At 37.5% G+C, this 25,398-nt stretch overlaps 2 protein-coding genes across 4 annotated transcripts in view; both read right to left on the bottom strand.

Moving 5' to 3' along the window:
• The window catches only part of LOC107729654 (retinal-specific ATP-binding cassette transporter-like), a 44,957-nt gene extending 29,299 nt beyond the window's left edge, over window positions 1-15,658 (bottom strand). Inside the window, 10 exon segments of the mRNA XM_016540294.1 lie at window positions 1,245-1,384; window positions 1,480-1,720; window positions 4,125-4,214; window positions 6,989-7,186; window positions 9,545-9,672; window positions 10,454-10,593; window positions 11,529-11,670; window positions 12,579-12,672; window positions 14,383-14,495; window positions 15,530-15,658. Coding sequence (XP_016395780.1) covers window positions 1,245-1,384; window positions 1,480-1,720; window positions 4,125-4,214; window positions 6,989-7,186; window positions 9,545-9,672; window positions 10,454-10,593; window positions 11,529-11,670; window positions 12,579-12,672; window positions 14,383-14,448 — 1,239 coding nt within the window. The 5' untranslated portion in view covers window positions 14,449-14,495; window positions 15,530-15,658.
• Window positions 15,659-16,612: 954 nt separating this feature from the next.
• LOC107729658 (rho GTPase-activating protein 29-like) overlaps window positions 16,613-25,398 on the bottom strand; it is a 47,269-nt gene continuing 38,483 nt past the window's right edge. For 2 of the 3 annotated variants that reach the window (XM_016540304.1, XM_016540306.1), the window contains 11 exons: window positions 25,127-25,317; window positions 24,030-24,202; window positions 22,664-22,792; window positions 21,858-21,956; window positions 21,496-21,659; window positions 21,141-21,329; window positions 20,904-21,041; window positions 19,518-19,750; window positions 19,024-19,339; window positions 18,202-18,310; window positions 16,613-18,109 (listed from right to left, as the gene is read on the bottom strand). In XM_016540304.1, the coding sequence (XP_016395790.1) occupies window positions 17,151-18,109; window positions 18,202-18,310; window positions 19,024-19,339; window positions 19,518-19,750; window positions 20,904-21,041; window positions 21,141-21,329; window positions 21,496-21,659; window positions 21,858-21,956; window positions 22,664-22,792; window positions 24,030-24,202; window positions 25,127-25,317 (2,700 nt within the window). In that variant the 3' untranslated portion in view covers window positions 16,613-17,150. The remainder of the gene's footprint in view (window positions 18,110-18,201; window positions 18,311-19,023; window positions 19,340-19,517; window positions 19,751-20,903; window positions 21,042-21,140; window positions 21,330-21,495; window positions 21,660-21,857; window positions 21,957-22,663; window positions 22,793-24,029; window positions 24,203-25,126; window positions 25,318-25,398) is intronic. The other variant, XM_016540305.1, reaches the window with a different exon arrangement.

Genomic DNA, 25,398 nt, shown 5'->3' with positions numbered 1-25,398 from the left:
CATGAACAGTATTGTTTAGTGGTTAAAAGATCTGAGCTGGTACATGAAAAGTTGTATGTTTGAACCCCGTTAAGTTTGATTCATAATTTAACACCATTGTGACCTTGATCAAAACACTTCTCGAACTGCTCAAATGTGACTAACCCTGTAAGTAAAATTACAGTACTGTAAGTTGCTGTTGATAAGACCATGGAAAAAAAGTAGCTGGAGAAATAATTTATTGCATTTCATTTGCTCTGCTGGTGTAATGAAGTTATTTTTCATTATATATCAACTTTGCACCATGGGTGTAATACTATAATAATACTTATTATAGTATAAAATTATAATACTTTATTTCAACAAGGATGCATTGATCAAAAGTGACAGATGTTATAAATACATTTATAATGATACATTACAAAAGAAATGCTGTTCTTTTGAACTTTCTATTCATCAAAGAATCCTAAAAAAAAGTACCACAATTTCTACAAAAATATTAAGCAGCAAAAATTGTTTACAACATTGATGATGATGATGATAATAAGAACCATTATTACTAAATGAGTACCAGTAATTACTGCTAATAATTGAGCACCAAATCACAATATTAGAATGATTTGTGAAAGATCATGAGACACTGAAGACTGTAAAGTCATCGTTGCCATCACAGGAATCATTTATATTTTGAAATATATTAAATTATAAAAGTGTTCTTTTAAATTGTAATAATATCTCACAAAATAGCAATATTTTACTGTATTTTTTTATCAAATAACTTCTGGGCCCGACTTCTTTCAAACCTTAGTGGTAATGCCAAACACACAAAAAAGACTACTTATCCAAAGCGATTTACGTGGCATTTAAGGTATATTTCATTGGTTGCTAGCGCCTTGGTGTTGCTTAAACCATTCTGTACAGTTTGAGCTACAGAAGAGCTAAGGGTACACTATTAGTGGTAAAAAAGGAAACTCATTTACAAAGCACTCAGCCGAAAAAACATGCAGTCCTGCTTACATAAGAATTTAAGGGAGCAAAAGCCAGTCAGCTGTGTTGTATGTTCTAAAGTGCTCCTAAAGCTCACATAGCCTCTATGGGAACCCATCAGACCTGCATCATTTCTCCTCTGGCTAACCCGCTGAGATGTCTGCTGCAATGTGCTGATTTATCTTACAGGCCCGGAGCGAGATTAGCTGTTGCATTAATACACTCATCTGCTGTTGTTCCAGGTGTGCGTGTAGTCAAAGAAGAGCTTTTTCTCTTACGTTTTTAATGATCTGTCGGACAGCAGGGGAATCGGGAGCGTACAGGATCTTGCCCATCAGGAAAGGCTTGACTGAACTCCACACAATCCTTGTGACCGGATTGGACTCCAAATCCTTCATGAGGTCATTACAGAACGGAGCTGAAAGACATATGGAGTTATGAGAAACACGAGAACATTCTCTTCTCTGCTTTTCGTCTTCATCAGACGAAGTCTATGTACAGTACAGTACTCACTGGCTGTGTGATCATAGTTGTACTTCCCCTCTCCCCGTGTACTGTTGATGCCCAAAAAGGCTTTGTAGTTGTTATCCTCATACCAGTTGAAGGAGGTGACCCTGGAAAAGGCCCCTTCTGTGTAGCCACAGAACAAGCTGGAGGTGGAAGCCATGAGTTGGCTGAAAGATGGGGATTCATGGGACTGAAGCAGTGGAGAAACCACTTGCAACAGGTATTGAGAGCTCGGTCTTTCAAACAGCTGTTGGGAAAAAAGCTAAGTCATTAATCAAAGGGTTAGTTCACCCAAAAATAAAAATTCTGTCATTAATTACTCACCCTCATGTCGTTCCAAACCCATAAAACCTTTGTTCATCTTCGGAACACAAATTAAGATATGTGCATGCGTGCGGTGCTGCTGATGCAGGAGCCAGCGTTCTGACTTAGAACCTGGATGCACTACGACTTGTTTACAAGCAGAGGAAGTTTTTTTTTTTTTAGACCAGTCATGGTACTCTTGTGAATGCGCATCAAAGACTGACACGGAAGAGAAGAAATTGTTGAATAAAGTTATTTTTGTTTTGGGTTTTTTTGCACACAAAAAGTATTCTCGTAGCTTTATAACATTAAGGTTGAACCACTGATGTCACATGGACTATTTTAATGATGTCCTTATAACTTTCTGGGCCTTGAACATGTCAGTTACTTTGCTGTCTATGCAAGGGTCAGAAACCTCTCAGATTTCATCAAATATCTTAATTTGTGTTCCGAAGATGAACGAAGGTCTTTCGGGTTTGGAATGACATGAGGGTGAGTAATTAATGACAGAAGTTTCATTTTTGGGTGAACTAACCCTTTAAAATAGATGCCTTTAAATTTCTAACAACATGATTTCAACTTGAGTTTTCAGAATATTGTGGCCCCAATAAGTATTCAGATGTTTTAGTCACATTTAATTCATGAATGCCATCGCATTACTTAATAAAAATGATGTTTTATTACGGTTTTAAAACACAAGGCCACATTTCACAAAAACGTTGGCACAAAATTTGATACACTGTTCAAAATAATGATTAAAAGTTTCTGGTTGTCAAACTTGGAACAATGAGGACGTGTAGTGAATACATTAATTAAAATGACCTTGGGACTATGCATTTCATTTACAAAAGGCATTTTGTGGCCCCCATATTGCAGTTTTGTCCTCAAAATGCTTAAACAATAAGCAAAAAAAACAAAACGCTCTGTATGCTCCATTTTGTAATTCAGCATGTCAAAATCCATGTCTTCTACATAATGTGTAGTACATAATGCTGTGTACATATTGTCTTCGAAAGGGTTCCTATTTTCTAAATGCACTTTTCAACCACCCTTGTGTACACTAAATCAAAGGAATTTTGTGCACAAAATCAGTTTTGGTTCAGAATTTTGTTACATTAAAGAAATGCAATTGCCACTTTTTCTACAAAATGTACGAAAATGTAACAGCATTTTGTTATGAAATATTATGCTTTGTGCAATGTAATTCCTTTAGTTCACAAAATGAGTCTGGTTACACTTGATCCACTACACTTGAGGGCTGGTTAAAAGTTGCAAAAATCTGCAAATAGATTACTGTGTACTGACCTGAGAATCTTTTTTTTTTTTTTTTGTCTGATAATATATCAGCAATCAAGTTGTTTTTTCTATCAGCTGTTTAGTATCAGAATTCAGCATTCATAAATGAATCCCTCTTTTGATCTGATCGGACAAACAGTTTTGTTAAAAGATCTGAAATTGTTTGTGATTCAGTTTGATTCATTAGGGCGGTTCACTCACGCACAGAATCATTTGGAGCAGTTTCTCACACTGAAATAGTAACGGGATATTTTATAAGACAAACACAACAAAAATAGCGCTGGATGAGCTGGATAGCCTATTTACCTACAATCAATTGTAGAAAACAAAACTTGCAAATGTCTTCTATTGTCTGTCAATGACAAAACAGCTCTTTATTGCACATGCAGCATGTGAACGACTCTGTACTGCAGGTAAAGATGATTTATATCCAAAACAATATTTTAAAAAAAAGAGTATCAAAATATGGGCACACTTTTTTGCTGGCGGATCTGTGTTCCTATACTGATGAAAGGCTAGAAACGCCCCTAAGGAGTATGAATTTCAAATCTGTCATGGAGTCAAAGAGCAAACCAAACCTTTCGGCACCAAACTAAAATCCCTCTGGGTGGGAAAGTCCATTATCTTCTAAACTAAAACACATCAAAGCCTACAGATACAGGACAGATAATCTAAGCCTCTGGGGTCCGTTATACTACAGCAGGTGAAGAGAGAGAGAAAACAGCATCTAGAGAACATCTATTGATTCATATACAAACACCTTAAAAAAAAGCCACACTTGCATCATTTAACAATCAGACATTGATGTCTACTGTCTCTGAGGTGTTTCCTCCCTGTTTCAGCAGGGTATAAAATGCCCTCACCTGTGAACTAACCAAATATGAACCTCAGGTTTATTTACAGTGACAATCTGACTGAGAAGCAGCTGAAATTAGCTTTCCGCAGACACGGGAATCATATCTCCATATCTGTATGCTTGCGTAAAAAGCAAGGCGGAGTGATTTCCTGATTTCCAAAAATACAGCTGAACTTTTGAAGGGCCTCATACACACCGCTTTCAGCTTCTCAGACACGGCAAGCAGAAGTCGGGCCCAGAAGTGCAGGTCGAGTCCATTGGAGTAGTTATCAATAACTAGAGGAAGCTGTGAATGAGAAGAGAGAAGGAAAAGAGACCATCTATATTAGTCATATTGGTCAATGCCATAGACGGACAGATGTACAGTCCATTCAATACATTAACAGTCCTAATATCATTGCCAGCAAGTTTTTAGGATTTTTTTGACAACTGGAAATTTTTTGGAAAGACAATTTTTCATTGTTTTCAATGTTTTGTCAGTCGACAACTAGTTAAATTTTTTTTAGAAAATTAAGAGTCCTTACAGTTTAATTTTAAAAATGTCATGCTACACGTCTTTTTGCTGTGCAATTTTTACTGATTATTATAAAGTAAACGTAAGAGTAACTTTTATATTGTTAGAAATATTTTGAGATGAACACTGGACTGAGCAACTTAGGTTTACTTGATTATCCATACGTCATTTTTTAGAAAAATAATATTAAAATGTGAATATCAAATATGACACATCAGGCTTTTGACATTTCATATGGTGTAACGATCATTTGCAGACTTTTTTTTATTGTGTAAAGGTTCAATAAATTATTCCATTAAATTTTTTTTTTATATTATTTAATGTCAGGCATTTAGGGTTAAGTAACAAAGTGTAAAAAGACTTAAGTCGGAATATTACAAGCAAGTGAATACAAGCAATAATAAATAAATGGTAATAAAAAATAAAAAAAATAGTGTTTCAGTTACATTTATGTCTAAAATATATGTCTAAAATAAATGTCATGTATAAAACAGTTAACATTTTAAACTTTGTTCAAATCAATTTAGCTGAAGTTGCAAAGCAAGGTTTGGGAAATGCGTGTTGCTCATATCCTGTCTTCTGAGATGTAACACTTCCAGAATTAATGTTTCTTCCAGGAGCTGCCCCAGGAACTGTATCCAAGCTACTTTACAATGGATCAGGATGGACCAGATTCAGGAAATGGCATGTGTGTGTCACAGAATCAACTTCAAATATCAGACATCCTTCCTACCAGATTTCCTATCAGATTCTCCAGTGCTAAAGAACTGACTTCTAACATGTTTTATATTGTTCCAGCCATCAGCGTTTGTATATGACTGATATTTCAACAAAAACAGAGTCAATATATTTTTGGGATAAAAGACTACCAAATGAATCCACATTAATGTGTTCATGTAAATATCTGTGCTGAGGGGGAAGGATAAAGTTTGGTCTTCAGTACAGACGCTCTGTATTATTATTTAAAGCTCTCATAGGGTTTAGTCCAGCTGAAGTGTGTTGACTAATCTCATTACTGAAATAGGCCAAGTGGCTTCGCTCCACTAACACTGATCGGGTGACTCAGGCTAACACCCCTCTGTCCTCTCCCCACACTCATTCTCAAACCATAAACTACCAAGAACAACCAGGAAGGGTGTGTGGGATTTTGTTCTTAACTCTACAAAAATTCAGGAGCTTTCGTCAAACAGGAAGTACAAAAATGAGCACTTACTGTTGCTATGATAATTCTTCCTGTTTTCGGTTTCATTTACAAATGACTGAATTTGGAATAATAAAATGAAGATAAAAAGCTCTAATTAATCATTAGTCTTCCTGTTTTCAGTTTCACTTACAAATGACAGAATTTTGAATAATAATATGTTAAAAAATGTCACAATCAATCTTCAATCTTTTTTCAGTTTCACTTCCAAATGACTGAATTTGGAATAATGAAATGATAATAATGAAATGAAATGAAAATTAAATGAAAGTTCACGAGTTTTTAAAATCAAAAATACATTTTGATGTTTTTCAACATTTTTGAATATGGGTTCCTAGTATTTTATAATGTTTATAAGCCCAAATATAAGATTTCTTAAGTAAAACATTATTTTGTATTATAAATTAAGCCTAAAGTAACCCCATCAGGCTTCTTTACTATGATAATCAGGCCAAAACTTCCTTGGTCAATCAGCTTGACCAGCATTGTTTTGCTGGTGGTCAACATGCTAGACCATCATAAATCAGGCAAGACCTGCATGGAAATTAATGCAGGCTTAGGGGCTGTTGGCACAGAACCTGTTTTTGTATTGCACTGAGCTGCTTTTCCATTGTTTTTCTATGTAAACATACACTAGACAAACATTTATGACCGTTGTACTTGCATCTTATGTCTTTAGCAGCATCTTGCACATGATATTGTGTTCTATAAACAAGTTACTCAAATTAAAAGTTGTTCAACTTTTAAAAATAACCTGATAACCCAGCTGCTGTGATGTCTGTTCATCAAAGAACAAAAGAAAAAAGAGCTTTAAGGATTAATATTTAATTTAGAATTTAGCGTTTGATATCTTTATTCAATTTCTGTATATGTCCTACTTGCTGAAGGGGGCAGGTAGCTAAATATGGCTTTTATTATAATGAGTTTATGTGAAGATTGTTTTAAGTTCACTAGAAGTTGTTATTTTTTAAAGTCTAATAAATGTTAAAATTGATAGCTCTCAATTATAGCTACTGTAATGTTGAATGGCTAGTCAATGGTTAAATATAAGAGGGAAAAAAGTATTTCCTAGAGACATCAGTAGTATTGGTATCAGTGATACTCACCTTCAGACATAAAAAAATGCCATTAAACAAATATTTTAAATATATACTGTTTTTTCTACATTAATTTGAAGATTGAATATGAAATTATTGCAATATGAAAGTATATTTAAAAACTTTAATGTTAGGTGGGATTAATCACGATTTAATTTCAGGAAAAAATTTGTGATTACTCAATTTTTTTTTTATCGATTGACAGCACTAATTATTACTGATTTTATTGAATGAATGAGTAGACTGACCAAGCGGAAAAGTTTGAAGAAATCAAGATTGGCGTAGAATTTGTCCTCAATGATTTGAAGACGCTGCGGGGTGAGAACACACATGGCATTGCGCACGGAATACAGGCCCCAACGGCTCGGGAAAATAAGGAAACGCTCAAGAAGAGTCTGACTGCAGGCGATGTCCTTCAGACGGAGATCAGGAACTCCATAAGCAAACTGAGAAAGAGAGTGACAGTAAAAAACAGAATGAAACCATATTATACCAATAATTTGCTATCAAGCTTTAGCAGTGTTGATTTAGCAACACTTACACCGACTGATCACATGACTGCACTGTTGAAAAAGAGACACCAATGCTATTAGCATCAAGGCTAATATTTCTCCTTCACACTTTAGGTTTTAAATCCTAAATGTGTTTCTTTGCCTCAGCAATGAGATGCGCACTTGGATGAAACATGGATGCAAGCCATGACTCCAAATCAGTGTGCAAAAACCCAACTGGAAAACCTCCAGCTTCATGTATCCAGCTTTCTTTCTTTCTGTGTTCCTCTCTCATTCTCTGTTTCATTAGTAGCTAAGGACTTATCCAACCAGAACATTCCATCTTCCTCGGTACGCCCCTGCTGGCTGACTGGCAGCACCTCTGAGAAAGCCTTCAAAATGCCTTGCATTCCTCTCCCTTACATTTCCATATGAAAGTGACTCGGACCCTGATGTTCTTGCGTTCATACTATCACTTCCTCTAGACCAGCTCCTCTGCACTGCCTTCAGGATCAAAGCAGATGCGGTCTCGTGCAAACCACCATCCATGCTTTGTTTGCACTGAAAAATAAACCCACAAAGAATCTCGGGCTGGGTAACATGAGGGCCAGGTTTGAGTCATTCTGCCTTAGGTTGGGGGTCTGATTACTCGCAGGGCCCTGGGATGACAAATATATATATCACAAAGGGTCCGTACAGAGAGCTGAGAAACCCAAACATGCAATCTGATGCTGAACAAACGGGCACTTAAAAACCAGCCAAGATTCTCTCAGTCTCAAACAGAGACATTCAAGTCCACCAACAAACTCTATTTACATGCATAAAAAGCAGATGAATTTTTGTCTCGGCGGCAAAGTCAATCTGCTTATCATTCACAACTTAATTAGACAATCACACAAAAGGACACTTCGGGTCAACGACCTCTCTGAGATCTCAGAGACACACTGTAAATAGTGCTAATTACGGACACGCCGATATTACAATTTTGGAAAATACAGATGAGACAATAATTACTTTCAAATGATAGCCAATAGCCAATACAAAACAGAAATTGAATTTGGTTTTGCCTTAATAAATTACTAAAAAGAAAAAAGAAAATGAAGAGAAATCATATTTCTTTTCCCCCTCAAGAATTGTTATTATTATTGAAAAACATACAGAATTAGAATCTCAAATCACAAAATAAATTGTTTAATATATTATTAATATAAATTTAATGTATTAAAGGGGTCATATGATGTGATTTCAATTTTTCCTTTCTCTTTGAAGTGTTACAAGCTCTTGGTGCATAAAGAAGATTCAGATGTGTGCAGCGCATTTTATGGAGGACGAGGACTGTTTCCAGGGAGAGTAGTCTACAATGCCGGTGCCTGTTTCTATAAAGTGGGGCAATTCCAACTTTGCAAGGACAGTCTGGCGCTTCTGACTCACAGCCTGTAAGTACGTTTTCATATTTAAAGAATTTGCCACTGACGATTCAAACGCGAGTTTTGAGCAGTGTAGAGTAGCGCTTGTTGTTTGTCATTTCTCTGATCACAAATGCAGACATGGTTTTATGTTACGCTCCGGCCTGACAGGGCATCGCAGTATGGTAAGGGGCATAACATTTCCGTCACACGCTTGAGGAATTCGGCCAATCACAACGCACTGGATAGCTGGCCAATCAGAGAACACCTCGCTTTTCAGACCGATGAGCTTTGTAAAAATCGACACATTTCAGAAAGCATGTTCTCCTCAGGGGCATAGAGGAGAAACAATAATGTACAGTATGTGGAAAATAATGTGTTTTTTAACCTTAAACTGCATAAACACATTTCATTACACCAAATACACAAAATAATGTTCTTTTTAGCAATGTCATATGACCCCTTTAACACTCCCAGTTTGTGTTAATCAAAAGTTTAAAACTAACAGCGTTATCATATTTACAGCAGAAATATCAGAAATAATATCTTATGCCTTCAAATATTGTATTGAACAATGGGCGCCTTCGAGTCAAAAAGGTTGAGAACCACTGTTAAATGTTGAAAAAGATAATCGTTTTTTAAAAATAAGGTGAAATGAACTTGCACAATTAAATATTCAATATATTAACTAATACTGATAAATAAAATCTCTCACATTTTAACTGGAAAAAAGGCCCCTTGTTTTTTTGTTAAAATGTAAAAAAGAAAAAGAAAAAAAACCGTAAGAACTAATTTTTGGAAACCAAACTACAAATATTTTTTGCTTTTATTGATAACATTATAAGTGGACGTAATGGGGAAAAAATTGATTTTTCTGGTTCTAATCATTTAAACCAGCATAGGTCACCTGTTCAGGGCGGATCTGTGCATGGACCAGCTGATCTACCACAGATTCTGTGAGAGGAACATCTCTGAGCAGGTATGAAGTTAGAGTTTCGTCGTCTTTCAAAATGTCCTCCACTTTCACGCCTCGACCTGCAGATGAAGTGAACAAAATGTGTGAACAGGATGCCAGAGTGAAGAAGTTCAATGGGATGAAAGAATACAACACTTCAACACTTAAGAGATGCTCAGCTAAAAGGATTTCAGCAGCATGACAATCCTTCAGATGAGACAAACAGATACACAACAGCTCTGGTATGGCAGGCATCCATGGCTTGCTGAAATTTGGCCAAGATATCACTTTTTCTATGCTTATTTTTGAAAGAAACTGAGAAGAGGGGGTGATAGAGGAGAGAGATTCTGGTGTGAATCAGTGCCAGGAACCTAGAAGAGCCAGAGACTCTTTCACACGACACAAAAACCTAGTCATAGGCCTTTTTATCAAGGGTCACGGAGCTATTAGCACTTCGAATGCAACCTGCTGCACGTAGGAATGAGCTTAAGACAGGTTCTTCTGCCAGGAACCAAAAGTTTTCACCATAATGCTCTGGACAGTCCTACTTATGCAGTCAATCACCAGAGGACAATCAATCACATTCCACTGATGGCCACAGGCGTTTGTTTTTCTAGTGAGGACAGGCCCATTAGAGCTGTCAGCGTAGGAATGTCTGATTCAAACCCAGACAACTTCTATTTGTGTGTCCTGTCGAGAGTGCTTCCTCTAAAAATAATAGTATGGAAGGAGCATAAGCTTCTTAGCATTCCCCATGAAAGGGCCTCTTCAAGGCAGATTGAGCATGTGATGTAATCTGAGAGCGTGGTGTAAACAGTGAAGGAACGGCTGAGAAACCGAGGTGACGTGAGGTTTGCTGACCCGCGATTAGATCGGGATTGGTCCTGAGGGTGTCCATGAAGTTGCTCATGGCCATGAGTTCCCGCCATAACCGTCCCAACTGCAGAAACTCAGGATCTTTGAACAGCAGCTCCTGTGCATCTGCCCAAAACCGAGCCAGTCTGAACAGAGAGGGGTGAATGTGTGTTAGAGCGATGAAGGACCAGTTCATCTGCACTGTTTGTACATGAAAATCAACTCACATTGAGTTGTTGTAGTTGGACACCAGGCCTGGAGACTCTCCACGGGTTGGGTGCTGGAAACAAGGGTTGTTTGCATTGCAGAAGATCCCTTGGACCCATGGAAGGATGCCAGTGGAGGGCATGGCTTTGTTTGGGAAGTGACCTGAGGTGGAGAAAACTGGTTATTATTGCCAACAAAGGAGCATATGCATCACAGACATCAGCCAACATCAGTGGGAGCTGCTGCTCCTTGAATATGACACTGGAAATGTTGTGTATAAATAATGTCTTTAAAGATATTGAACTATATGTATATATATATAAAAATTGTTAAAAATCTATCGATATATATAATATTAAATAAATTATTCAAAATGTATTTAAAGATATTAAAGTATAATATATATTATTAAACATTTTTAATAAAATTTAATTTAAAAGTTTTTTTAAATCATCTTCAGGGATCCATACATTCATGTTGCCGGTAAAGGGGGTTCGCTCTTCTCAGCCAAACCAGTCCAATGAATAGCACCACAGGCCACATAATCTCCATAAAGAGCCGCGTCTGGCGTGAAAATGCAGGAAATATATTAGAAATGCTTAAGATGACAGTAAAGACATATCCTTTTTTGTTAATTCAGTTTTATGCAAACCCCGCGATTAGATCGGGATTGGTCCTGAGGGTGTCCATGAAGTTGCTCATGGCCATGAGTTCCCGCCATAACCGTCCCAACTGCAGAAACTCAGGATCTTTGAACAGCAGCTCCTGTGCATCTGCCCAAAACCGAGCCAGTCTGAACAGAGAGGGGTGAATGTGTGTTAGAGCGATGAAGGACCAGTTCATCTGCACTGTTTGTACATGAAAATCAACTCACATTGAGTTGTTGTAGTTGGACACCAGGCCTGGAGACTCTCCACGGGTTGGGTGCTGGAAACAAGGGTTGTTTGCATTGCAGAAGATCCCTTGGACCCATGGAAGGATGCCAGTGGAGGGCATGGCTTTGTTTGGGAAGTGACCTGAGGTCGAGAAAACTGGTTATTATTGCCAACAAAGGAGCATATGCATCACAGACATCAGCCAACATCAGTGGGAGCTGCTGCTCCTTGAATATGACACTGGAAATGTTGTGTATAAATAATGTCTTTAAAGATATTGAACTATATGTATATATATATAAAAATTGTTAAAAATCTATCGATATATATATATATATATATATATATGTGTGTAAACATAATATGATTGGTGATCTAGAAATTCCTATCCTAAATTTTTATTAATCATTATTTTGTTGTATTATAACATTTCTTATTCATTAAAATTAAAAGAATTCTAAAATGTTTATTTAAAAACAGTTATTTATATTTGCAATACCAGTTTTTCAATGTAGTCTAATTTGGACCCCACTACATATATCATGATACTGAATTATTACCATATTTACATACTGTAGTGTTGTAGTGTTTACATAGTGCTATAGCGCTACCATGGTACATGCACAAAAAACAAGGTACCATATCAAACTATGGTACTTTTGGTACTTTTTTGTCTTGTTGACATTGGAGATGATGCGATGAATGTAGTAAAATGCAGAATTACACAATTGTATTATACTTTTATTCAAATATACAAGATTGTATTAAGATCCTTTGTCAGAGCAAGACATTAGGATAGTAAACCAGGCTTTTCTTTATTGCATCATATTGACAATCTCTCGTCTCCGTTGGTTACCAAAGCCCCACCACCACCACCTTGCATATTAAAAATATATATCATAAAAATATATACTATTTTTTACTTAAAATAATATTAAATAAATTATTCAAAATGTATTTAAAGATATTAAAGTATAATATATATTATTAAACATTTTTAATAAAATTTAATTTAAAAGTTTTTTTAAATCATCTTCAGGGATCCATACATTCATGTTGCCGGTAAAGGGGGTTCGCTCTTCTCAGCCAAACCAGTCCAATGAATAGCACCACAGGCCACATAATCTCCATAAAGAGCCGCGTCTGGCGTGAAAATGCAGGAAATATATTAGAAATGCTTAAGATGACAGTAAAGACATATCCTTTTTTGTTAATTCAGTTTTATGCAAACGTTTGGGCACCCCTGATAATTATCATAATTTCAATTTATAATCTGCTGGACTTTCGAAGCAGTAACTTAATTTGGATATAATTTATACCTTAAGGAAACAGTAACATTTCAGTTATGAAATAACATTTACTGAATCAACAGAAACAATGCAATGAGAGTCATAACAAAAACTGACAGAAATTTGGGCACCCTAATGGAATAATGACATCAATATTTAGTAGAGCCACCTTTTGCTGAAATAACAGCCTGTGAGTTTCGATGATGTTCAAGTCTGGGGACTGGGATGGCCATTCTACATTGTATCTGTGTCTGTGCATGAATTCCTTGGTAGATTTGGAACAATGCTTTGGGTCACTGTCCTGCTGAAACAACCAACCCCGACGTAACTTCAACCTCTTGACTGATTCTTGAAAATTTTTCTAGAGAATCTGCTGATACTGGGTGGAATCCATGAGACCCTCAACTCTGACAAGGTTTCCAGTACCTGTGCTTGACACAGTCCCACAGCATGATGGACCCGCCACCAATTTTTACAGTAGGGAGCTGGAACGCTGCGTTCTTTTTCCGCCATGCAAAGTGCCTCCCGTTGTGACCAAATAACTCTAAGTTTCTGTCCGCAGCTCATTATTGCAAAATAATTCTGGATTGTCCAGATGAGCCTTTGCATAACTCAAACGACTCTGCTTGTTGGCAGTACTCAGAAAAGGCTCCATTGAGCTGCAAGGGTCAAAGTGCAAAGTGCGCTGGACTGTGGAACGATGTACAATGACACTCTCAGCAGCCAGATGTTCTTGGAGCTCTTTGGAGGTGGTCTGTGGTTTGTCTGAGACCATTCGAACCATTCTTCACCTTTGCCTTTTAGATTTTTTTCTTGGCCTACCACATTTTTCTTTCACAAGGACTGTTCCTGTGGCCTTCCATTTTCTAACTATTTTTCTGACTGTGGAGACAGAGACTTTAAACCTTCGTGCTAACTTTTTGTATCCTTCTTCTAATTCATATTGAAGAATCATCCTAGTTTTTAGGTCATTAGGGAGTTCTTTTGAGGTTCCCATGTTGCTACTTTCCCATAGAGATCAAGGAGAAGCACAACTAGCAATCAGCTACCTTAAATATCCTTTTTCACGATTGGTTGCACCTGTGCTTGCAGTTTTAATGTTCATTGAATCAATCAAATCAATTTTGTGTTGCAATCAATCAGCATTAAGTGACTCTACAGGTATTCAAATCCACACAACTGAGAGGGTACCCAAACTTTTGCACAGCCCAATTTTTACTTTCTATTTTATTTCACACACCTCGATACTGCTAGACTATCCATTATCACATTATCCAGCTTTCTCTAGAAACTAAATGGCATGTCACTACAATCTTTTCTTATAAAGAAAGATCACATTATTATGTGACCCTCAGAGGGGTGCCCAAACTTTTGCATAAAACTGTATACTGTACAAAACCTTTGAGCTGTATCAAGCTAGTCACTTGAAGCTGTTTAAGTCCTAGAACAAAATCTCAACCCAAATTCATTGTATGACATGACTGGAATTTACTTTTACTCAGTGAAATGTAGTAATTTCCAGATGCCCTATGCATATAGTGAGAAAATAAGCTGAACTTTTCACCTTCTGCCTCTTGCGGACAGTCCAGTTTTTCCAGAGGAGCAGCCGCACCTGGCTGTTGGTTCCCATGACTGTTGCTCTTCACCCCCACAGGAGGTCACGTACAGGTGCCCTACCTGGACAACCATGACAACCACAGACAAGACACTCATGGACATTTCATCTCCATCAAACATTTCAACATGGTTGTATATCTGATTATTTTAAGAAATGTATGCGTCAAATGCACCAGTGGTCTAATCCCAACCTAAGAATCCACATAAGACCTCATGCAAGACTTCATACATACCGTTCCGAAGCAGTTTTACAGAAAACAGTGCCTCACAAACCCCCAGTGAGCAACAGGGCAAATAAAAACCTATTGGTTTTTGATGTAGGATGAGGTAGCAATCAAATCAGTTCCTGATTTCTATCCCTCAGAAAGGTGCAAAATAAACTAAAACTAAAGACAGACTAAAAGACAAGAGTTAAAAGTGTATCTGGACGGATCATAAGACCAATCATGACACATAATGAGACAAGAAATTAATTGTGTGGGCTGTCAAAATGTTTCATCATGTTAGAGACAAACACAGTGCTCTTACGTAATAGGCCTGAATGCTTTTTTTATGTAACACCCAATTAGGGCTGCCCTATTAATCGAATTTCTAATCGCGATTACAATTATGGATGCCACAATTACGTAATCGTTCAAAGCGGCAAATTAATCATTCAAAGTCCACTTATGTTATTCTGCACGATATGTTTTTTTTCTTTCTACATGTTATCGTAAGGGTTTTTCCATGGTTTTAGTTTTAGTATAACATCATAATACCATTCATATTTTTACTTTTTTTTATAATTTAAAGAAGAAACCAATCCGATATTTGACATCTCAGGCTTATACTATAGAAAAGCACTAAAGGTTTTTTCAGTTAGTGTTTTCAACTTGTTTATTTTCATATAAAAACACGACATGCAGTTGCATCAAACAATGGTATAAACATCATTCAATGTAAATTGTGATAATCGTAATTAATAATCCCAATTTCAAGGGAATAATCGACAATTATGATTTTTGTCATAATCGTGCAGCCCTACACCCAATCACCATTCATTCGGAAACGGCTAAAAGACACATGTAAAACATAATTAAACAGAAAGAACTCACCTCAGGAGAAGAATGCTCTTTTACGCTTACATCTGCTGAAGCTCTTACTCAACTGACTGTAGGTTTGCTGCAGACGCAAAGCAGCTTTCTAATCTGATTGAATTAAACTCCTTTCACCAGTGAAAGAGCCAGTGCTCTGAGCCCAATCTATGCTTCGCTGGACCTGTGACCTAACTAACAGCCAATTGGTGGCGAATATGAACACTTATAAATTCAATCTCATTTACTAGTGGTGAATATACTATATATATTAGAGAACGGGGCAAGTTGTCACAGTTACTGTAAGTTAAAGTATGAAGGAAAAAAACGGTTATTTCCACTGTCATTGTCCAGGGAAAAAGATACAATTCATTAAATACACATTTTCTTTTGTGACAACATGCCCCAATGGCCAACACACAAATAATATTTTAGGTGATTCGTTCATGTAAAAACTCTCAAAACATTGCAATGTGCATTTGACCATAGTTTAGTATAAGCATTTAAACATATTTTTGTTATGCAGCACAAGTTCAAGTAAAAACATAAAATCAAACATTACGTCAGCTGTGATTTTAATAAGTTACAAGTGTGTATTCTCACATGTACCTGTTTTTACACTTGAAGGAAGGTAAGACATCTTGAAAATGCTGTTAAAGGAATCTGTTTATATCATCACATCAGATACATGGGTGCCATTTACAAAAGACACCGATTGAGTCTTAAACTGGAATTAAATTGGGTTTAGACCAGCTAATTTGTGTTGGACAACCAGTCAGTGGACTCTCATAAATGAAGGCACTTGCTTTGGCTTGACTTGCTTGTTTTGGGTATATTGACATTTCAGTTGTTGTTGATATGAACCATTAAAAATAATAATAAAAAGAAAAGAAAAAAAACTTTAGGCAAACTGTTACAATATTATATGAACACTTAATATATGTGGGCCAAATTGCAATTATGAAAACTTTCTATTAACAGATTAAAAAACAATAATATGAAATTTTTTTGTATAAAAAAGAAACAAGGCAAAAATAAAAAATACCTTTGTACATCTGTCTTGTTGTTCATGAATAACAAAATTAACACTGCATGTAGTTCAACAATTCAATTCGGTTCCAAAGTCTAATAAGTGCATTTTATGATTATAATAAAGTGACCATGCTCAACTGTAACAGCTTGGTCAATTTGGTTTTGGTGTAAAACATAAAAATACAGAAATACACAGAATATATATATATTTTATATATTTTTTTTTAAACAACAAATCCATATACAGTGTAATTGAAATTGCACAGTGACAGTGACATTCTGGAGTTACAATGTAAAAATGGGTTGTTTTGACCTTGCATTGGTGCATAAGTGATGTGATAAAGTAAAAAAACATTAAGTGCATACTGTGTAAATTCTTGTCCAAGGGGTTTGTTTGATTATTACAAACAGCAGATGCAGAATATATTAATAGATAGATATATAACACATCCTTGGATCTCTTCACAGTTATGGAAACATATTTCCACATATACAAAATGGGGCCGTCACTAAAAATCACGGGCCTGAGACAAAACAAGCAGGCCCCCTGGATCCAATTTGTGGTTGCTCCCCATTCACCAAAAGCTCCAGAATTGTACGTGTTCAACTCTCAAACAAAATGAGCCTCCCTGTGTTCAAGATCCTGCATGCGGCGCGATCTGAGTCTCTGGTACACTGGTTTGGTCTCGTTTTGTCCGAGCTCCTCCGAACTGGAGCTGGGAGACTGGGGGAGCGGAAGTGGGTCCGTATTGTGGGCATCCGGCTCTGGTGATGGTTCTGGGTCCAAATCTGGCTCAGGCTCATCAACTGAGACTTCCACCCCAAACCCTTCCTCCTCCTCCTCCTCCTCATCCTCCTCTTCTTCCTCAGTGCTGTTTGCAGTTGCTCTACTAGTCTTAAGCTCAACCTCTGTTAATGATTTGGTTCGGCTACCTGGAGGTTTGTAGAACGTTCCAGGAGGAGGTTGCAGAGTTCTGGGAGGCCTGAAGGCTGTGGGAACGGGGCAGTACTCGCTAACTTTTCCTTCCCTACGTAAAGTCCGTCCAGGCCTCACAGCAATGGTGTAGGGTCTGTTAGCAAGAACAGTGTTGGGGGTTTTGGTGTGTTCTGAGAAAGACGAAGACGTAAGAGAAGTAGTATGAACGCTGGCATCGTTGGTCCCGGAATCAGAAGGACAGTTGGTCGTAATCACGAAGGTCTTCGGAGTGATGTCATGATGCTTATATTGCTTGTCCCAAGTCCGCCTTAGTGTCTGCGTATCGATGTAAGATTTCCTGTAATGGTTTCCCGCTCTGGACTTGGGCTTCTCCTCTTCGGACACCTTCTCGATTACAGGATCTCGACCGTGGTTGTCATCCTGCTCCACAGCGTTCTTTACGTTACATCCGTCCACCTTGGCGAGGTTGAGGAGTCGCTCGGCTGGCATGCTGATCGGTCGAGAGGTCAGCTTGGGTCTCGGAGGCCGAAGTTGAACTCTGGTGATGTGGTTACGGCGACTGAGACCGGGCGAGTTTCGCATTTCAGGAACGCTTGACGATAGGAGCTTGTTGATGTCCACTGTATCATCAACTGCATGTAAAGACAGAGAAAGAGAAAAGTTGAAGTTTGGTTGTTTGATAATCGCTCTATGGGTTTTTTTAGCCAAATAAAACAATACTGACCTGCAGCGAAGTCTTTGTCAGACCTTATCTTACCCTCTTTCACCTCATCCATCAGGTGTGTAGAAGGTATTACGGAGGAATGTCTTTTATACATCTTAGCTTTTGGCTGCTTTGAGACAATGAAACAAAGACAGAAATATGAATTACTGTTCCTTTAGTAGATACAGTTTTTATTAAATTCAAGGAATTTTCACTTGGTCGACTTCCAAGATTTAGTTTGATCTTTTCTGCCGGAAAAACCCATTGGTGGACTTGGTTTTCATCAGGCATGGTGGATAGGACTGGACCATCTTGGACCACAAGGAACCCAATTGTTACTGGTCAAAGGTGGTCCTAACCAGTCCTAACTAGCTTGATCAAGATGGTCCAACCAGCTATTAGTCCAGATAAACAACCATCTTGACCAGGTAATGACAAGGTCGGACCAGTTTGAAACCTATCAAACTATTAGAATCTGGTTTGAAGAACTTTCCAGTAGGATAGCAAGTTATAAATTATATTTATTAATTATTTATTTTAAAAAAAACAATATTTTCACCAATTATCATCATAAACATCAAAAACCGCCTCACCTCCTTAATGTCCACCAGGGACTTTGTAGCTTGATCAAGATGGTCCAACCAGCTATTAGTCCAGATAAACAACCATCTTGACCAGGTAATGACAAGGTCGGACCAGTTTGAAACCTATCAAACTATTAGAATCTGGTTTGAAGAACTTTCCAGTAGGATAGCAAGTTATAAATTATATTTATTAATTATTTATTTAAAAAAAAACAATATTTTCACCAATTATCATCATAAACATCAAAAACCGCCTCACCTCTTTAATGTCCACCAGGGACTTTGAATGTCGGCTAAGCTGTTGCTCCTTCTCCTGTGGGGTGAAGCGTGATTTGATAGGGAGTGGAGAGCTCTCTGCTACAGGGGAGGAAGGTGGAAGAGGACTCAGAGGAGTATCGAAGAACATCTCATAATGGCGGATCAAAAGCTCCACGATCAGGGCCTGGTAGGGGTAGTCCACCAGAGAGGACAGGGAGATCTCTGCATCGGCCTGTCTGGGCTTGATCAGTGTGGGCCCAAAAATGATGCCCAGATTACTGGCAGTCATCTTGTTTTCATCTGCTCTTTCTGACACCCTATTAAAAAGAAACATGTGATTACACACTGTGCTTTCTGATGCTGTTAGCACTGATATTCTTATTAAAACACCCAGTTCTTAATAGTCAGTTAAGTCAGGTTCTTATTTGGATGAAATGGACAAATAACATGACTTCCATAATTGTGCTTGTTTGTGTCTGTGTGAGAGTCAAACACCTGTGCAAGTGCTGAATAAGGAACTGCAGGGTTTTGTAGTGGGCTGAAGAAAGCTGACGCAGCAGGTCTTTGATCTTGAAGAGGACGCGCTTGAGCTCTACGCTGATCTGCGAGCTGTCGGGGGTGGGGTTTCCTCTTGACGCCTCTACCTCATCAACAATGATACTCTGACTCTCTTTGGCCAATCCGATGAAGTCGTTATAGAATCGGAAAAGAATCAGGGGCTCTGGGAGCTGAGGGGTATAAAATTATCATTTTTATTATTAAAAAGTATGCAATCATTTTGAATTTATTTTAGAAATAGGTAAATAAATAAATAAGGTCTGATAATCAACATTTTTAAAAATGTTTCTTAAATAATTACATTTCATAATTGCTAATAATAAATGTAGAAGCATTCAAAAAAAAAAAAAAAAACGTAAAGTTAAGTTTGACAGACACCGTAGGTAGATAGAGTTTGAGGACGTTGCTGATATCGTGAGGGTAGAGATCTGAAAGCTCCACCAGGTCTTTGCCATTCTCGAAGGCCTGACAAAGCTTCTCCACCCGAGATTTGGCACCGTTAACACGGTAAATTCCCTTTTTAAAAAACAACAAAACATCTAGTGATAAATCAAATACTCAAATTATCAAATAATAAATCAAACTCTCAAAACAACTGCTCAAATGAGATATCAAATGCAATTTAATATCCTCAATCGGGGAAGCATGAACTTTATCAAAAATCAAATTAAAAATCATTTGTATTTGATATTTAATTTTCATTATCAACCCAGTATAGACCTAACAAACCCCTTATGTCGCTCATACACTACAAAGCCTTTAAAAGTCAACAACTGTCTGTCGTCGCCGATTTCTAATAGACAAATTAATGTTTTGAAAATTATCAATTGCTCAACGATTAGTTCCTCGGTGAGTTAATTCATAAAACTGCGATATTAATTCGAAATACTAACGTTATACACTATGAAATTAAATAAATATATCGTTACCTTGCTCTCTCTTTCTCTAAAGTGATTTTTCTGACCTGTTTCTTTCAAAAAGCTCACAAAATCACACGTGTCTCTGAGACAGCGCTTCGGTAAAGTCGTATTTCATACAAATGCAGCCTTACTTCGAAATGTAGTTACATTACATTAAGAAGATTGTCACGTTCGCGTGTGCTCTCCGAGGAAATAAAATTTGTGCCTGACTGGCTTTTACGTGAGGACGTACAGTGCGTGCAGCATGTTTAAGTTATAGTATTTCAATTATATTTAACACAGCAACATGACAGAATTGTGTGCTGTTCGGCTGTGAAATTCAAGCACGTGGCGCGCCTATTTAGAACGTCAAAAAAAAAAAAAAAAAAAAAAAAAAAAACGTAAAGTTAAGTTTGACAGACACCTGTCGTAGGTAGAGTTTGAGGACGTTGCTGATATCGTGAGGGTAGAGATCCGAAAGCTCAACCAGGTCTTTGCCGTTCTCGAAGGCCTGACAAAGCTTCTCCACCCGAGATTTGGCACCGTTAACACGGTAAATTCCCTTTTTTATAAACAACAAAACATCTCCTTTCAGTCTTGCTCAGCATTTACAATTCATATCCTCCAGGAAACACATAAGACATAAAGAGGAAGTACACACCTTGATGTTCAGAGCCCTGTTTTCGATCTCCGAGGTGCATTTTTTAATGATGAAGGGGATTCCATCAGGACTGTTCTTGGCTGCCTGAGCAAAGTCAATAGCAAACAGATGCAGTTTTCCCTGTAGCTTTTTGTGCCCACACTGAATGGCAAGAGTCTCCAAACACTTCTTATGACAAGCAAGAGAACACTGAAAATAACATGGCCAAAGATTAGATTACATAAGTAAATCCCCATACATTATTCTTCACCTTAAAGGCATGAAATGGCATTTGCAACACAACAACATAAAACATTATCTTACAAACAATAATTTATTTGTGTGTGAAATGACATGAGTGCATGTAAGAACTCACTTCCTCGCATTCAGCACCGTGAAATACCACAAGACTATCACACTCCCTGCACTTTGATGGTGCACGGAGCTTCCTCAGCTTGTGCGTCTGTGCCGCTTTAGACATCTGTGTGTTGCGGAAGGGTCCAGGAGAGCTGGCTGCCTCCGTTAACATTTCGCTCAGACCTAAAAAACAATGTTTAGAGTTTTAGTTTTGCTCTGCTCATCAGGATATTTCCAGAAGACTCTGGAAAATGTTTCCAGCAACAATTCTAGCGGACTGTCAACATGCTTGGATGACATTCTGTGCATTCTGTACAATATGTATGCAATGTCAAACAGCCCGAGAGCATGTTTGTGTTATTCAATGTACAAAAAGCTCACCATTATCTGAAGGAGATGGTGGTTCTCTCTCATCCAGATCATCTGCTGAAGACATGGTGCCTGTAGATGGGGTTCTGGGAAGCCTTCTCTTAAAATCACCTGTAAAATGGCAGAAGGGGATGATTAGTTTCAATACTTTGTTTATTTTTACAATTATTACAAATTGATTATTGATTAAAAAGCAGATATTCTTTTACAAAATTGTATACAGATGATTACCATTCAAAAGTTTGGGGTTGGTAAGATTTTTAAATATTTCTTAAACAAGTCACCACGAAGACTGCATTTACTTGATCAAAAATACGGTAAAAACAATAATACTGTGAAATATTATTACAATTTAAAATAACTTCATTCTATGTTAACATATTTGAAAAATGTTAAATATTTCAACATTTCCTATTATTTTCAATGCTGAAAACATATTTTTGTGGAACCCGTGATGCATTTTTTCAGGATTCTTTGACGAATAGAAATATCAAAAGTGTAACATAGAAATAACATTATAAATGTCTTTACTGACACTTTTGATCAATTTAATGCATTCTTGCTGAATAAAATTATTAATTTCTTAAAAAAAAAACGTACTGACTTGCTTTTGAATGGTAATGTATTTAAGAGTAAACATGAAGGGAATGTTACTGTAAGCACTTAATAACTTTCTGGGTAATTATGCACCAGAAAGCGTGACTGGTTGGTTTACCATAACTATGTTACACACTTGTGACACAAGACCTATCGATCATGTGTGTTTTTTGCCTCAAGCAAAAAGAGATTTATAGAAGTAAGAGTGAGTGTTGCTGCACCTGGGCTTGCCGTAGGGGAGTCCATAGAGCGAGATTCACTGCTTCCTCCAGCGCTCTCAGAGTCACTGCACATGCCTCCACCCTGACTGTTGGTCCTCCAGACCCGGAACGGACCCTGGATCCTCAGGGCTATCAAACACGACATAACATTCAGCAACTTTTATCTCAATATACAAGTTCTACTTTAAGGTATACCGTATGTTTATCCATCCTTGAGTTTTACTTGATAACATGGTACATACTGTACATGACTGATTCATGAACAAATGACTCTTATGAAGCAGTTCATTTCTGGTGAATCATAACCATATACCGCACAAGCGTACAGTGATTCCTGAAACAAACGACTCTTATGAACAGGTTCTTTTTACAGAAGGCCTCAAAGCAGCTTTACAGTAATAGGCAGATTCCCAAAACAAACGACTCTTACTAAACGGTTCCTTTTAGTGAATCATAAGCATATAGTGTATCAGTGCGGTCTGAATCCTGAAACAAATTACTCTTATGAGCTGGATCATTTGTATTGAATCATAAATACATAGTTTGCCTGATTCCTGAAACAAATGAGTCTTTTTGATTTTGATTTTTTAAATCTTAACCAAATGAAATAGTGTACCAGTGTAGCCTGATTCCTGAAACAAATGACTCTCATGAACCAGTTCTTTTTAGTCATTCATTCCCATACATGTACCAGTTTAGCCCAATTCCTGAAACAACAAATGACTCTTACGAACTGGATCTTATAATTAAAAGTTTTTATTAAAATTACTATATTTGAAACAGTTTGAAAGAGTGGACTGTAAAAATTACAGTATTAGTAGAAAGAGAGTTTCCTTCATGTATACGGTATGCAAAATGAACACTATAACTGAAATATACCCAAATGAATTGAATCAAATAATAATTATTGAATAAGTATTGATACCCAGCCCTAACAATAAATAGGATGATAAAGTTGATTCAGGAAATAGGAAATGAGAGTCAAGAACATCTCCGCAGATGATCAGTTGAGTGCTGCATGTGCATCTGCCGCCCACTTCCTCTGCCCTTTCTTCCTTCATACTCTCGTAAACCTTAATGAGAAGTCTTAAAACACTAATGTGTCCAATTGATCTCTGCTAAAAGCAGGTCTGACAGGCGTATCTCAGAGTGGAGGTTTGATCTGTCATTAGTGAAAAGAAGTAACTTTTTCATGAAAGAGATAAACGAGGGCACATCCTGAGGGACTGATTCACTTTTAGCATTCCAGGGAAGTCAGCCAAACCCCTCAGTGATGCACTGGACCTCACTGAAACATGCATTAAAACATGCTGTGTTTTTAAAGAAAATCTGTTCAAAATTAAAGAGGTTGCAAGTAATGCGCTACCTTGAATATCTGTGCTGCTGTTGGAGCGTCCGTCTGTCATCTTTCCGGTGCGTGCTTGGACGTGACTCTCCACCTCGTCTGCGCTCAGGAAGTCTCCAGGTGTGAGAGACACCTGGGACAAGTGAACTTGGGTTGAGTGACCGCTATTTATCACTCTTTTTGAGAGAGGCAACCTGCATGAACATAAAAAGGTATTTCAGAAAACCAGTTAGAACTAGTTCAGACAGCTTATATACCACAAACATGATATGAGAAAGAACATAGTTGGCCATTAAAATGCTTCATTAATGTTAATATGCTTAAAAAATATGTATGTATTAAAAATGTATTGAAAATATGGTAACACTTTAGATTACGGAACACATTCACTATTAACTAATAGCTTTCCCTCAATAAAATCCTAATTACTGCTTACTGCCAATAATAAACAGCCAATATGTTAGTAATATGCATGCAAACTAGTTAATAGCTAATGTGGTCCTAAATCTAAAGTGTTGCCAAAAACATGCATTTCAGTTTTCACCACCTTCCAGGCATTTTCAGTAAAACCTCTTGACAGTTCAAAACAAAAGGCCTCCAACTAAATCACTCACCAAGCCATGAATAAAAAAGAACCTTGTGTTAGAACATGGGTGTTTTGACTGGACTGCTTTTGAGTTTCGTTTCAGGAATAAGAGGTGTGTTTTTAAAGAGGCTACTCTGAAACATGGTCCCCAACACAACTCGGATTCGTGTGCCAGAAAGAGTGCGTGGACATGAGAACTGATAAATAGGAACAACTAGAAACATTCCTCCCTTCACTCCTGTCCCGTTCCCTGTATCCCTCTCTGCCCTGACCACAGCCATTTCCTCAGGAAGACCTGAGGGCGACCACACAATTGTGTGACATTCTCACCAACACAATTCATTTTCTCTCTCTCTTTCTCCATCACTCAGTGACTTAAAAGTCAAAGATTTGGAAAAAAACAAGCCGGCTGTTGCCAGTTTTAAGACGCAGAACTTGGCATAGTGATTCCAAAACATAGACTTTCCTGGATACTCATCTTGGTGGGAATGTTCGGAGCTGGGAAAAAGTTTAAAAAGTGATATAAACCTACCCAGTGTTCTGTGTCCCAGAGATGTCAAAGGAGAACGATTCCACCCTGGTCCTGCCAGAGGGAAGACTCTTCACAAATTCAGTGTAACACAGACCCGGTTCATACAGTTTAGCGTTCTCACATAGCGACTGGAAATTCACAGGCAGGGAAACCACCTGCACCTGCTGCATCTGAAACCAGTTGACCGTCATCTGCAAACAAGAAAATAAATTATTATTACCAAATAAGACCTCTGAAACAAACACATCTTTCTAATTGCACAAAATAAGTAT

Source organism: Sinocyclocheilus rhinocerous, unplaced genomic scaffold, assembly GCF_001515625.1.
Source record: "Sinocyclocheilus rhinocerous isolate Xijiao unplaced genomic scaffold, SAMN03320098_v1.1 scaffold278, whole genome shotgun sequence".
Classification (NCBI taxonomy): Eukaryota; Metazoa; Chordata; class Actinopteri; order Cypriniformes; family Cyprinidae; genus Sinocyclocheilus; species Sinocyclocheilus rhinocerous.
This window is presented reverse-complemented; position numbering and strand designations above follow the sequence as displayed.